Source organism: Antrostomus carolinensis, unplaced genomic scaffold (genome assembly GCF_000700745.2).
Source record: "Antrostomus carolinensis isolate BGI_N321 unplaced genomic scaffold, ASM70074v2 scaffold16448, whole genome shotgun sequence".
Taxonomy (NCBI): domain Eukaryota; kingdom Metazoa; phylum Chordata; class Aves; order Caprimulgiformes; family Caprimulgidae; genus Antrostomus; species Antrostomus carolinensis.
The window spans coordinates 2,319-17,393 of record NW_010333829.1 but is presented as its reverse complement, the minus strand read 5'-3'; the positions used below and the strand labels follow the sequence as shown (position 1 = coordinate 17,393).

The 15,075-nt window shown below is 38.4% G+C and overlaps 1 protein-coding gene across 1 annotated transcript in view; it reads left to right on the top strand.

Moving 5' to 3' along the window:
* Positions 1 to 2,076: 2,076 nt before the first annotated feature.
* The window catches only part of LOC104529649 (protein O-mannosyl-transferase TMTC4-like), a gene marked incomplete at its 5' end in the record, with an annotated part of 13,600 nt that continues 601 nt past the window's right edge, over positions 2,077 to 15,075 (top strand). Inside the window, 8 exons of the mRNA XM_029086490.1 lie at positions 2,077 to 2,299; positions 4,315 to 4,384; positions 5,164 to 5,243; positions 5,417 to 5,524; positions 5,644 to 5,785; positions 6,442 to 6,556; positions 7,045 to 7,157; positions 14,947 to 15,016. Coding sequence (XP_028942323.1) covers positions 2,077 to 2,299; positions 4,315 to 4,384; positions 5,164 to 5,243; positions 5,417 to 5,524; positions 5,644 to 5,785; positions 6,442 to 6,556; positions 7,045 to 7,157; positions 14,947 to 15,016 — 921 coding nt within the window. The remainder of the gene's footprint in view (positions 2,300 to 4,314; positions 4,385 to 5,163; positions 5,244 to 5,416; positions 5,525 to 5,643; positions 5,786 to 6,441; positions 6,557 to 7,044; positions 7,158 to 14,946; positions 15,017 to 15,075) is intronic.

Genomic DNA, 15,075 nt, shown 5'->3' with positions numbered 1-15,075 from the left:
TATATATATTTAAAGAGAGAGAAAGCAGCATGTTACAGATCTTGGTTAAACATGTCCAGGAGTCTGTCACACATTTGAAGTTGCATGGTCCCACACTTGTTATTTTTAAGGGTTGTTAGATAGAAACAGTATACATTTTGAATACATTTGTCAGTATTTTTCTTGGCTGAAAAGAAAGTGCCTGTATATTGATTCCATTTCCTTTTACCACCTTTTTTCATACCGTATAGATTGACTTAATTCCTGGAGCTAAGTGGTGATATACACTAGTGTGAGCTAGAACCAGGCCTGTGTTGTTCCTACTAAAGCAAATTTTGTGAACAGTTACAAAGACTGTTTTCTGCTGCTGTGTTGATTATATGTTACAGGTAATTTATAAATTTGGAGTACTGTTTTAAAAGGCTCACCAGATCCAATCCCCATCTTTTCATTTGATGTCATTATGTTGCAAGTTAATCCTGGAGTGCTTTCCTGAAGTACTGGAATATCTAATTACAGGCTATGATAAAAACAGAACTACTGTTTCACCATATCAGACTAATGGCGTGGATTTATCTCCTTAGCTTTAGACATCTACATCTGAGTGAGCCAGCCAGACTCCCTTTATAACTGAGGAAGAGAAGCTGTGCCCTTTAGCACATGGTTCATCACCACCTTGGACTAAATGACTGACATAGGCCAGAAGGACTGCACCCTATAGATCTGTGTGTTTCTCTCCACTGATGATAAAAGAAGTTCTGGCAACTAGAGCAGATGTGGATACAAAAGGTTATGTGAGATTTTGCCCATGCCCTACTGCTGTTCACTATTTCTAGACATTGATGGATTGCTCCTTACCTTCTGAGGTCATTACACATTGTGTCTTTTAATTTTGAAGATTATTCCTCAAAATACTCATCTTACTGACTTTTTTTGCCATGTGATAAGTTACTGTTGGAAGTGCCAAGTTACCTTTTCTTGGCTTTTAGCAAAAACATGCCAGTTTGTAAGAATCCAGAGATGGTTTTTATTTCTGGATTAATTTTTAATTAATTAAATTGTTAATATTCTGTATGTAGTTTGTACATTCTCCTTGCTACTGGCTTTTATTTAAAAGATAGAAATTAATAAACATAATTTTTAAAAAACCATTTCAGTAGCAACTTTTCTGCAGTAATAAGCAAGGAAGTTTTGATACTCCCAACAGAATGTGTTACTAACCAGTCTGCCTTGACATACTAAGGATATTTCTGTAGAAATTTTGACATCTGTGCTTCGCTTCCATTCCTCTCAGCAAATGTTCATATTTGCTGAAAAGGTGACTATAAGTAGCTAGGAAGAAGGAATAAAATAGTCAACAATAGTAGTGCTCCAACTGAGGGGGCTGGAAGATGATACTACATTTCAGTTTCTTCCTACACTGCTTTGAGGGGAAAAAAAAAATTAATTCATAGTAATTTTCGTTTTATACAGGAAAATTTAATTTTTTCCTCTCTTCATCATTTAAGTGTGTGCACATTTAAACACTTAAATAAGAGTTCAAGCACTGTGTTTATCTAACACAGAATAATATACAATGCTTTTGATTTTATACTGGCTCCTTAGGCTAATTGAGGTATTGCAAACAGACCCAATTCTTTGGCTAGGCTAAGGTGCCATGTTATGTTAGTTCTAAACAATGCATACCCGTTGACACCAACTAGGATCTATCCTAGGGTATTTTAACCTAATTGCCTTGATTTCAGAGAATACTGTGTTGTTAAGCATCCCTGAGAAATGCTCTTTTTAGAGATATTACTGTAAAGTAATTACCTGTTTAAGGTTGATAAAGGAGCATGTGGACATAATGTAATACGTCATTTCCAGTTAGTATCTATCTTTAATCATTTAGTAACAAAGTGCTTTATCAGCTCTAAATGTTTAATCAGGAAAGGAAAATCCTCTCTCCCAGGTTGGCATGCACAATATGTGTCAAAGGCAGAAGAACCACATCTCTAGAGACTGAATTTAAAACACACATTGGCCCCTTATTTTTAAAGGCCAGATTCTTTCCGCCCATTGGTGTATAGAAAGTACTTGTGTCCCCGTGTTGTGCAGGTAGGACTCATAGAAGTGAAGAAGAGGAGAGCTACAGGCTGATCGTGGCGTGTCTCTGTCGTGGCCAGGGAAGCGAGAAACGTGGCTGTGTGGCAAAAGTCACCTGCCCCTCTCAAATGACTGTGCGTACCTGGGAGCGCTTTGCTGACTCTGTTCTTAAGAGTAGGATGTTACTGCGCATTGTAATCCCTTGCAGAGCTGGTTTTGTCATTAGAGATTTATGGTAGGCCGAGGGGTTCCTTTGGTATCTGTGTTTTAGCTTTCCTCTTTCTTCTCCGTTGCCACCATATAAAGAGGAAGTAAAGCTACAGTTTCACTTGAAGAGAAACTAGGAAACCTACATACAACAAGAACTCTTTGTTTTCAGGAGTTTTGTGTGGAAACATTGTTTCCTTTCAAGCACAAGCTCTTATCTGAGGACAGAAGAAATACACCATAAAAATGCTAGTATTTATTTAAATAGTTTTGCTATCAGTTTTAATAGACTTATAGTACATCTTTGTAATTCAGCTGACAAAATGTACGTGTACACTTAATATTTCATTTAATGTTTTGACTTGACAAAATCAATACCTCTCAGGTTTCTGCACTCTGCACAGTTCTGTTTACATAAGAAAAATATTCTTTCCACTGCTGCTTTCAGATAGAAATGGATATGAAGAAGTTCCATGTTTTTAAAAACTGAGAAAAATAGAATCAGAAAGAGCAGTGCTTGCTGTTTACTAACATAAGGCAGCTGACATTTGAAAGACTGAGTGGTTGGTGTATACAAAGTTTTGTTCTCATATGCTCTGTCCCCAGTCTTTAATCAAATTTCTTTCAGTCATACTTATGATTTTTGTAAAACATTAAAAATAAAAAAGTCTTTTGTAAAGCTTCTTAAAAAAAATTGAATCAGATTACATTAATCTTGTTTGCTGATATTGAAATGTGAGGTCAGGTATTTTAAGGGCTATTATACATTATTAAGTGAAATCTTTCCTTATTTCTTCTGTTTTGCCACCATTTATCTTTTATCTGGAAACACATCAAAGTTTTATAACCTAATTTGCTCTGAATAAATTTTCAGTCTGTGAACTTCAGCATATAAAATCAGAGCAGTCCAGTTTGGTAAGAGTGTTATCGTAGTGTGCTTAGAAATTTCTGGACAATATATACAAATAGAATTCAGTCCTAAGAAACATCTTTAAGAGTGTATCATTTTATTTTAACAACTCCTGGGAAAACAATGCTATTCTAGGTTCAGGGGGGTTTTTGTTTTTTGTTTTTAAACCATCAACTGATCTTCTGGCTATGTCTTGATGCAAATGTACCATTCTGTTGCTTGTTTGGCATGGGCCTGTCATATTTTTATGAATGTACAATGGAAGTGCCTGGATTTTTCTTGGAAGCTGTGCTAGAACTGCTTTTATGGGATGCTGAATTTGTGTGCTATTTTATATCATATAGCCTGAGGACCTGGTTCTGTGTATGCTTAGTAAGTTTTATAGCATCTTTGCTGTCTGTAAAACCAGTGAAACTACTTCTAGAAAGCATGGAAAATGTTCTTAACTTTATTTGTTGATGGTGTGTTACTGCGTAGTCACAGTCATGGAGAGATGGAATTCAACAATTAAATACCCTAACAATTAGGTTCAAACATAATCGTTTGTGCTGGATCCATAGGTTCCAGGTATTGTGCCAAATACAATTGGGAGTTTTTCTTTGATGGACACATGAGATAAAATCCTTTTCTGAATGTAGAAGATGAATTAGAGTTATCTAAATGCATTGCAAACCTACTTTTTGTACTTCAGTCTGAAGTAATTCCTGCATAGTGTTTTTGAAACGATTTAAATTAGATTTTCAAAGTATGGAAGAAATTACAATGTGTATTTTGTTTTAAGTATATACAATTTGTTTTCAAATTGTAAGGTAATGTAAATAATGAGTTCTGATCTAGTTGTTGAGAAGTCTGTTTTCAGGAGTCTGTATTCTCAGTACTTTTCTGTTATTTCTAAACTAGAGTCTTTGACCAGGTAATGTAGTCTTCTGAGATCTGTTTAGAAGTAGGATTTGAGATGTCTTCCAACTCAGATTTGTCCTGAAATGTATTTATTCCTCTCTAGTCCTTGCCATTAAGTTCAGATCATAGAATCATAGAATTATAGAATGGCACATGGGGATGGTCTGCTCTTGTGCCTCCAGGATTTCCTTCTTGAAGAGTGTCCAGCCTTCTTGGGCTCCTTTTCCCTTCAGGACTGCCTCCCAAGGGACTTTACTGACCAGTCTTCTAAACAGTCCAAAGTCCACCCTTCGGAAGCCCAAGGTAGCAGTTCGCTAACTGCCCTCTGTGCTTCACCAGGGATCAAAAATTCAGTCATTTCGTGATCGCAGTGCCCCAGGCATCCTCCAACCGTCACATCTCCCACAAGGCAGAGAATCTGTTTGCAAACAACAGGTCCAGCAGGGGATGATGCGTCTTATTCCTAGTAGCTCTATCTAAAAGCTCTAGATCCTTCCTTTGTTCTCTGCTTTTTAACAGGCAAGGTCTCCAACATGCACATTACTTTTATTTCAGAAATGCTATTTGACGCATTTTTATCCCAAGACAATAGTAGTGTGTGGGGTTTTTTATTTGTTTTTGAAATATGTAGCTTATTTTTTTCTGTTAATGTTGAGTTTCTTCTAGTTTATGCTATAGTGAAAGCAGAGTTTTATCAACACTTACATTGCTGTAGTGTTTTTTCTGCTGTGGTGGATTTGATTGAGTCAGACTTTCTCTTACTTACTTGGCAAATAAATGAAATTAAGAGCAGGAGGTCTCTAATAGGAAGTGTGGTGACTTCATTTATAAAATCAGGAAGTAAATAATCTTTCTTCAATAGCTAGAATAGGTAAGCTGATTCATTAATTTACTCCTGAGATTTTGTCTTGCTGTAGGCATTGTATGTATTGTCCAATCTGAAGTGTCCACCGACAACAAAAGCCAGCGGTGGATGACGCGAGTGCTGACCGTATCTATTTGGAGTAACAATTTTTAGCAACTTGGCTCCACAAAATATCTGACTGTATAGCATCTGGCAGAATGTTCATCTGTGTTTTCAGGTGCACTACAATGTTGGCAAAAACCTGGCTGACAAAGGAAATCAAAGTGCTGCAATCAAATACTACAGAGAAGCTGTAAGGTATTAGGAATTTTACCACTTTAATGAAATATCTTAAAATAGCTTTCATGTTTAACATGAAGAAAATGCTTAGGTATTCATTTTCATGGTCTGCAGCATTGCAGAGCTAGCAATTTGCTTGTAGTAATACATGTCTCATACATAATAATAATCTCTTAAATTTTAAATTTTAGGTTGAACCCTAAATATGTGCATGCCATGAACAACCTTGGAAATATTCTGAAAGAAAGAAATGAGCTCCAAGAAGCAGAAGAGTTGCTGTCCTTAGCTGTACAAATACAGTATGTTCAGAACAATGCTAAGCAGTGTTTTGCACCAACTGAGCAGAAATGATGTAATAGGATCTTGTGTTCCAAATGCTCAATTGTCCTCTCCCTTGTTTTTTTCCCAATTTGCCCAGACCTGATTTTGCTGCTGCATGGATGAATCTGGGAATAGTACAGAACAGTTTAAGAAGGTTTGAAGAGGCAGAGCAAAGCTACTGGACAGCAATTAAACATAGGAAAAAATATCCAGATTGTTACTACAATTTAGGGCGGTTGGTAAGTGCCTTTGAATAACTGATAGCTGTGACAGTAATGTCTCTCTCTCTGTGTATGTATAATTCAGCCGTACTGTTAAATGCAGATAGTTATTCCAGCTTGATTTGTAGTTCAGGGTGATTTCATGTTTTCAGTAGCTTTTCGTATTGCTTTCCCAGTGCACTTCCTTCCATATGACCTTTGGTAGTCCTGCCTTTTCATATAAAGAGGTATAAGGGAAAATAGAGATTGTGATCTTTTGTTCAAAAGATGTTATTAATCATTTCCCAATCTTAGACTGTTTTGCAGTCATTAGTATATTGTAAGGTAGTAGAACTATGCCAAAAAAATCCATTTAGATTCTTGGAAAAATCTATATTGAATATTTACTTTCTTGTGTAGATTCCTAAATTGTATGCTGGTTTTCCTCCCTATCCTGTTGGCACATGCATATTTGAAAACAAGCCTGGGTCCCAGAGAAAAGCAGGGTAAAATCCGTGTATAGCACGCTGTCTTCCATACTGTTCCAGTATTCTTTTTACATTTCTTAGTTTTGTCTATAAAAACGAGTTCTACTAGAAAGGAATGAAACATTATTAACTCTTTAGTGTCTTTAGTGCATGATAGGAAAGTAAAGAAAATCAGGGTGAAATTACTAAGTTTTTCTTTCTTTTTAGTATGCAGATTTGAATCGCCATATAGATGCATTGAATGCGTGGAGGAATGCTACAGTTCTGAAACCAGAGCATAGTTTGGCTTGGAACAATATGATTATATTGCTTGATAACACAGGTATGAGCCCATTTGAATGTTTTAATGAATAATTTGGTGTCTTGTAAAAATTAAAGCTTTATCTGTATTCATCTGAAAGGACTCCTGCCTCTTCTTTGGCTACCCAGACACTCTCTATAAACAGAATATCTTCTGACTCAGTGGTTTTAAAGCATCACATGAAATCCTGCCCATAAATTGAATTTCTGATCCTTATTTGAAATGCCATCATTATGCAAGCATGTTTGTATTACAGACCAGACTTCAGAACTTTTGAATCTGTGCTTTGTTGTTCTTCTGAAAGTGTTATCTGTTGAAAACAAAATGGAGATTTTCTATTGTCTTATTCTGCAGGGTTTTACATTTGTGTTTGTGTGTGTGATACCTGTTTTTCTTTAAAAATGCATGTAATCAGCCATTTGTACAGTATGCATGCTTGCAGCATGAGAAGTAACTAATAAGGCTGTGTTAAAAGATGCCTTCTCTTTTTCTGCTGTCTGGGCTTCCAGGCAATCTAGCTCAAGCAGAAGCGGTTGGAAGAGAGGCCCTGGAATTAATACCTAATGATCATTCCCTTATGTTTTCATTGGCCAATGTACTGGGAAAGTCGCAAAAATACAAGGTAGGTAACTAGAGCTTTCTGAGCGTTGGTTGTGTTTTTTCCTGTTTAAACTCTGTGTAAGTTTCTGTAGAAAGTGTTGTTAGAAGGAGGTTGTTAGATAATTGGGTTCCAGTGTCCATTTCTCTCACAGTATTGCACTGCTGTGTGATTCTGGCCTAAGTTCATCCCACCTTGTTTCAGAGGCCTGTGTTAGGAATGTTGCTGCTCTGAGGGATGTCAGCAGGGAGTAGAGAGAAATAGGCTCTTAAGCACACTAGAGGGCAGTTAGGGTCTTATATTGCCTCACTGCCAATAGAGCCTGCTCTGATTTAGAGGCCTGGGTTCAGGAACTAAAATTAGATGTGATATACTAGTCCTTGTGCTTTTCGTATGTAAAGGAAGCAAGGTTTACCATTACCCAATAAGAATTCTATTCACTACCACTACCCAATATGAATTTCTGTTTTAGATAACTCAGACACTACCTAAAATAGAAATATTGCAGATTTGCTAATCTCAGATTGAGGATGGGATACCTGGGTAATCTCAGAATATGATGAGGAAAAAAATCCATACACTGAACAATGTACTTTCTCTTGGATGCAGTGGACCAGCCTGTGAGTTGTACCTCAGCATTAGCTACTTATATTTTGCAAGTAGTAAATGTAGTGGAACTGATGAGAATGAGTTATTTTCCAAAAGGAATCACATGAGCCTGACGGAGAATAAATCATACACAGTTAATATATTTATTTGTTTTAATTGACTCCATAGTCACTGTTTTATGTATGTAATAGGGACAAAGTAATAATCAAGGAAGTTTTTGCTATTCTTCAGAAAAACATCATTTACTGAACTATGGCTTTTGGGGGTTTTGATGACTTTTTGGTAGTGATAATGTTAGCAGTTCTGAAGAAACATCCTCAGTATATGCAAAGTAAGAAGATTTTATGATGTTAAAAAAGAAAATTTTCTTTTTTTCTTTTGCTCCATTAAAACTGGACAGTCCAAGATTAAAACTCTGATTTCTCTCCTAGAATAATATCATTGGGTTTGTATCAAAATCAGACATTGTAAGACGGTCAGTTCTTGAATTCTGAAATGATAAATTTTGGTCTCAGAAGAAAGTAAAATAAGAATCACACCTGTGGAAAGTGTGGTAGTAAAAGGCTTGAAAATTAGTACTGTCATTTGAATGGAGATATGAGAATGATAGTGTAGTTGATATTCTCATTCACTGTAAATCAGTGTATTGCCACAGAAAAAAATTTACTGCAATCAAGAATCTGGTTCAGACATATATCCTTGGGTTTTGTCAAATTAAAAAATAATAATTCAGTAAAACAAGTCTGTCACAATTCAGATAGAACGTAGTCAGATTCTATTTGGATATACTTCTATTAATCTATTTATGTATTACATGATATAAATAAACTTACAGTGCCCCACTCCCTTGCATATCACACCTCTCTTTTCTTTCTACATTCTACTTTTTCTCTTTCACTGTCTTTTTCCCTGTCTTTCACATGCACATACACAACTATGTGCTCTCTCTCCCTCTGGCTTGCTCTCACATGTATTTATTTCTAGCTTCAAGATTATTTTTGAGTGGAAGAGGAAACAGCAAGGCAGGTGGAACCCTGAGGGCTGTACCTGATAAATTTATTTCTCAGAATACATACATTTTTCCACCAGTTACTGTGTCCAGTTAAATTTCTACGATCCTATTCAGCTGTGGAGTCATGACCTGTCCACACGTGAAGCCAGGGCCTCTGACAACCCAGCACTTGCTTTTGTTTGTGTTAGTGATGTCCTTAGACACCCCCACGTTACTGTTTCTCTAGACTTGCTGGGGGGTTTTTTCTCTGCACTCTTTGTTTTCTCTCTCCATCTGAGACTGTTACAAAATATATATTTTAGGTTCCAGAAGGTCATACATTAATGTATCTGTGTACAGAATATATAAGGGATGAGATTATGGAAGAGCTAATTGCTAGATTATTATTATGGATGCATTAAGAAGAGTGTGTCCAGCAGGTCAGGGAAGTTATCCTCCCTCGCTACTGTGTCCTGGTGAGGCCACATCTGGAGTATTGTGTCCAGTTCTGTGCCCCCCAGTTCAAGAGAGACCAGGAACTATTGTAGAGAGTCCAGCGGAGGGCTACAAAGACCATGAGGGGACTGAAGTATCTTTCTTGTGAGGAAAGGCTGAGAGAACTGGGTCTGTTTAGCCTGGAGAAGACTGAGAGGGGATCTTATCAATGCTTATAAATACCTAAAGGGCAGGTGTTGAGAGGATGGGGCCAGACTCTTGTCAGTGGTGGTAAGCAATAGGGCAAGGGGCAAGGAGCACAAACTGGAACACAGGAGGTTCCATCTAAAGATGAGGAAAAACTTATTTACTGTGAGGGTGCCAGAGCACTGGAATATGCTGCCCAGAGAGGTTGTGGAGTCTCCTTCTCTGAGGATACTTGGAACCCACCTGGATGCAGTCCTGTGCAACCTGCTCTAGATGAACCTGCTTTGGCAGGGGGGTTGGACTAGACAATCTCCAGAGGTCCCTTCCAGCCCCTACCATTCTGTGACTGTGTGATTTTAATGAGTCATGAGTATGAAAGAATAGAGGGTTTTATAAGGTATTCAAGAAGAGTATTCAGCATGACAGAATAAAGAGTATTTATAATGAAATAAGTAGAAAAAATACATTGAAAACAAGCTAGAAAACATTTCCAGGTGTAGGAAAGTCTGTCCTAGTGGACTTAAAAAATAAAAGAGGAGGTAGTGATTTTGATTGCTGGCTCTGAAAGGTCATTATGCTGCAGGGGAATGTGTTGGAGACAAAGTAGAAATGATAGCAAGGGATAATGAAGGTTTCAAGTCAGCATCTTGAATAAAGCAAAAGGTGCAGTGGAGCCCAGGAAAGAAAGCAGAGGGCCAGTAAGTGTTTTAAGGGTTCAGTAGTAGGTTTGCAAAAACATACATCTTCAGCTACATGCTGAAGAGCAAAAAACTTAACTAGTAACTTCAGATTGATGGGTTATAACAGGGAGAGCAAATTAAGGGAACTGGAAAGTGGACTCACTTAGAAAAGGTTATGATCTCAGCAGCTGTATTTTGCATCGCCTAGAAAGTGGCGATGCAAGTTTTTTAAGTGGGAAAATGCTAAATGACAATAAAAAGCATTGAAAATTCATATTTCTTGTCTACCCCCTCACCATGTAAAAACAGAGAGAAGTGGGTGACCCTTTAAGGATTTTTATTAAGTGTTTGGAATGGGAAGGGTGGGGTAGAGACTGTCAAGGTGATGGAAGGTAATTTTCAGAGGGCTGCCTGGCTGTGTCTGATGTGTTGTATAACCTCAGGCATTTCATTTATTAGGTTACTTGTTACATGTCTATATAAAAGTTGTTACTGTATTGCCTCTGTTGCTGTAAAGTAGTATTTGTTCTGGGTTTTTTGTTATCTCTTACTTTAAAAGACATTGAGTCAAAAAGGTTTTACTATGTTATGAGAGATTTCCTTCCAATAAGCACACAATATTTTCATTCAGTTTCAAATGCACTTTGATTTTCAACAGAAGATAAAGGATGAATGATTTATTGTTCCAGAAACAAAAGCACATCAAGGATGAGCTGTTTCAGTGACTTGGTTTTGTTTTTTAATTAACATCTGTTATACCAAGTTGGAGTTCTCCTTTAAATGCTTGTTCTTGTTACAGTGGTTGAAGCATCAATCTATCTTTAGTTCTTTGAAAATATGTGTGCTGTATTTTTGTTATGTATACATCTACGCTTTTTCTGTAAAAAGTACAATAAATCAAAACCATTCAGCATTTTTTGTACTTGAAATAAAGCCAGACTACAATTTTGTGTTGTGGCCTTGGCAGCAGATGGAATGCAGTGTGCTTACCCAAAGCCTTTGCTATATGCAGTGCAATTTTCTTGGCAACACTTAAAGATTTGGCAAGATAGAGCAATTTGAAATACCACTGGATGTACTGAAATGTATATTTACTCCATATATCTACAGTAATATGAATATGATGCACCTTAAATAGCCTTTAATCAGCCAGTATGCTTCTACTAGCTGCTAAGCAAAGCAGTGGTGATAAAAATGTTTTCAGCATGTAGCTGAGGATGTATGGTAACGGCAGCCAACTCTGAGAATCTATTTAATTAAAATTTCTGGGAACGCATTGCACATGTCCCATCGTGCTTCAGCGGTGAAAGGATGAGGCCATACATTAGGTGCTTCTCCTTTGTATAGGTGGCAACTTTTAGGCATAAAACTGAATTAATTGGACAGCACATCTTTCACTTTGATTGCTGTTAGCCTGCCCAGTGAAGAAAGCAGAGATTTACTTATTAGACCAAAATGCTAAAATTTGCAGTGGAAACAAATACTACTTTGTGGGACTTCTGACTACTACATGCTTTCAAGTGCCAATCCACTGTTGATTTTTAGTCTTGTTGATTTTTGTCCAACCCCTGACCCAAGCCAGGGCCATCTCCAGTTGAATCTTGGACACCTCTATGGATGGAGATTCTAAAACCTCTCTGGACAGTATCTTCCAGTGCTTGACCATCTGTATGGTAAAAAAAAGAAAAAAAAAATTGTTTCCTCTTATCTAATTGTAATTCCCCGTATGCCGGCTTGCATCTATTGTGTCTCATTCCATCTCACAGACTTGTGAGAAGAGTCTGTCTCCCATCTTCTCTGAATCATTTGGTCAGGTACTTGTAGACAGCAATAAGGTCTTCCCTTCATCTTCTCTTCTGAAGCCTGAAGAGATCCAGTTCTCTCAGCTGTTCCTTGTATGTCTTGTGCTCCAGCCCCCCAACCATCTTGGTGGCTCCCTGCCTGTCCATGTCTTTCTTGTAATGGAGAGCCCCAACCTGAACACATACTGCAGGTGTGGTCTTGCAAGTGCTAAATAGAGGAGAAGGATTACTTCTGGACCTGCTGGCTGTTCTTCTACTTAATACAGCCCAGGATGTGTTTGGTCGTCATTGCTATGATGGTACACTGATGGCTTTTTATTGAAGTTACTGTCTACCAGGCCCACCAGATCCATTTCTGTAGAGCTGCTTTATAGACAGTTGCCCCCTAGCCTGTATTTTTGCATGGGGTTATCCCATCCCACATACAGGACTTTGGTTTTACTCTTGTTGAACTTCATGAGATTCATGCAGTACAATCCTGTTCAACATCTTCATTATTGATCTTGATGATGGGGCAGAGTGCACCCTCAGCAAGTTTGTGGACGAAACAAACTGGGAGGAGTGGCTGATATGCCAGAGAATCATGCTGCCATCCAGAGGGACTTTGACAGGCTGGAGAAATGGGCTGGTAGGAAACTCATGCAGTTCAACAAGGGGAAGTACAAAGCCTTGCAGCTAGAGAAGAACAAGCCCAGGCATAATACGTGCTGGGGGCCATCCAGTTGGAAAGCAGCTTGGCAGAAAAGCACCTTGGGGTCCTGGTGGACATCAGATTGATTGGACATGAACCAGCAATGTGCCCTCATGGCAAAGAAGGCTAATGATACTCTGGATTGTGTTAAGAGTGTTGCCAGCAGGTTGAAGGAGGTGATCCTTCCTCTCTACTGATCAGGCCACAGTTGGAGTCCTGTTTCCAGTTCCCAGAGAGCTATGGGCATACTGGAGAGAGTCCAGCAAAGGGCCACAAAGATAGTGAAGGGACTAGAGCATCTTTCCTATGGGGAAAGGTTGAAACAGTTGGGACTGTTTAGCCTGGAGAAGAGAAGTCTCCGGGGGAGGATTTCAATGTATACAAATACCTGAAGGTGCAAAGAGGATGGAGCCAGGCTCTCCTCAGTGGTACTGAGTGACAGGACAAGCAACAACGGGCCCACCCCAAAACATGGGATGTTCCCTCTTAACATCAGGAAATGCTATTTTACTGTGAGGATGACCAAACACTGGCACAGGTTGCCCAGAGAGGTTGCAGAGTCTCCATCCTTGGAGATGCTGCCTGGACATGGTCCTGGGCAGCTGGCCTTGCTTGACCAGGGAGTTTGGACCAGATGACCTCCAGAGGTCCATTCCAACCTCAACCATTTTGTGATTCCTGCTAGTCCATTCCTCTGTCCTGTCCAGGGCCCTCTGAATAGCAGCTCTTCCCTCCAGTGTAATGACCACTCCTTCCTCTTAGGTGCTATCTGTAAAGTTTTTGAAAGTGCATTCAGTCCCATCATCCAAAACATTAATGAAGACACTAAATCGTATGAGTTTCAAAGAGACCAATGCATCCAGGAATGTTACTAGTCTGGGTATGAGAATGCTGGAGCTGCTGCTTATGCTGGGGAAAAGCAATGCTGAAACTTGCACTATGGAATCATACTCCCTAAATTTTCAGGTATCTGGTTCCCTTGAACACTTCTATCCAAATGTTCCTTTTCCTGAAACAGGAACTCCTGCAAAAGGATTTGCCGAAATATGGTGGTATCATATAAGATTTGCCGGGTTTGTAATTTTCTTGACCTGAGAAGATGAAGGCACTGCCTGCATCAGTCTCTTGGCTTTAGAGTGGCAGCCTCAGCTGTACTAAGGAATGCTTTGGAAGGAGCATGTTGTTTGGGTTTGAAATTGAACACACTGGGAAGCTCTTAAGTCACCTAGTAACTCAGTCTTGACATCAGAAATTTCTTGTCCCTGTGGGACCCTTACAGAGAATTATTTCATGCTTCACCTGAGAAGATGGTGGAATCAAAAAATTGGCTGAGAGGTTTTCTTTTTCAGTAGAGCCTGTGTTGTGTTTTGTGGATGTAAGTAATAAAAGCTTAGCACAAAAGAAAGGCCTTTTCCCCAGATGATTTTCTCACATACTTCAGATGGCAAGTGTGTGCATTCAGATGGAAGCCTACCACACTGAGGTGATTTTATCTTCAGGTAATTTGCATTGAAACTGAATGGGCAACTTTCCCTAGAGCACAGCACAGCATAGAAATCTATGTAAAATTACTTCTAAAATATCTAAACTTGCATACAAGCAAGTAGATATGCTCCATTTGCATTGGGGGCGTGTATCTCTTTGAACTTCCGCAGGAGATATGCTCTGGAACAGAAGTATATTAGCAGCTAGTTTGGGAAAATAAAAATGTTTGAGTTAGAGAATAATTTTAGTGGTAAATTGCTCTCTGAATAGTTAGTGAGGGAACTCAGCTTTTCTAAGAAGTACTCAGATATCAACAGTCCTAAGAGTACACACTGCAAGTGGGAATATGGAAAAGATATCTTGTGTGGAATATTTCACTTGGCTTGATTTTTTAAGTAGCAGGCACTCAGCTCATTGAGAACCAGGATGAAACATCTGTTTGAAAGGGGTTTACTGGAATGCCCTCATTTTAAATGCTAAAAACTATTTTAAAGGGAAAGGTGTCTAAAAGCAGTTTGCTCAGATACTGAATTATCCTTAACTTGATTGAGTAAGTAGGGAAAACTTCAGTAGGTAATGTGTGAAAATATTATAACTATGGAAAAAAAAAAGTAAACTGCTTTGCAAGCTTCACTAGTGCTTAATAGCTCTCTGCTAAAATAACAGCAGCCTGTGAAAGCATGATACTTACTTGTAGCATTATAGCATTATTACTGTTTTCTGGAGGCTGTAGCCACCTGAGCTACAGGATCACACAGGCTTAGGAAAAGAAAAAAAAAATATATATGGTGGTATCATATAGATATGGCATAGTTTGGGAGGGTTTTTAATTACAAAATTAAACAAATTTTGCATTGGTTTATATTTGACAAGAGTAGACTATCCTGTTGACTTGTTCTTCTAAATTATTCAGGAATCTGAAGCTTTGTTCCTCAAGGCAATTAAAGCCAATCCAAATGCTGCCAGTTATCATGGTAATTTGGGTAAGAGCCTTTCTAACTCTTATCAGCTGTATTGTTTGTTTGCTTCATATTCATTGTGT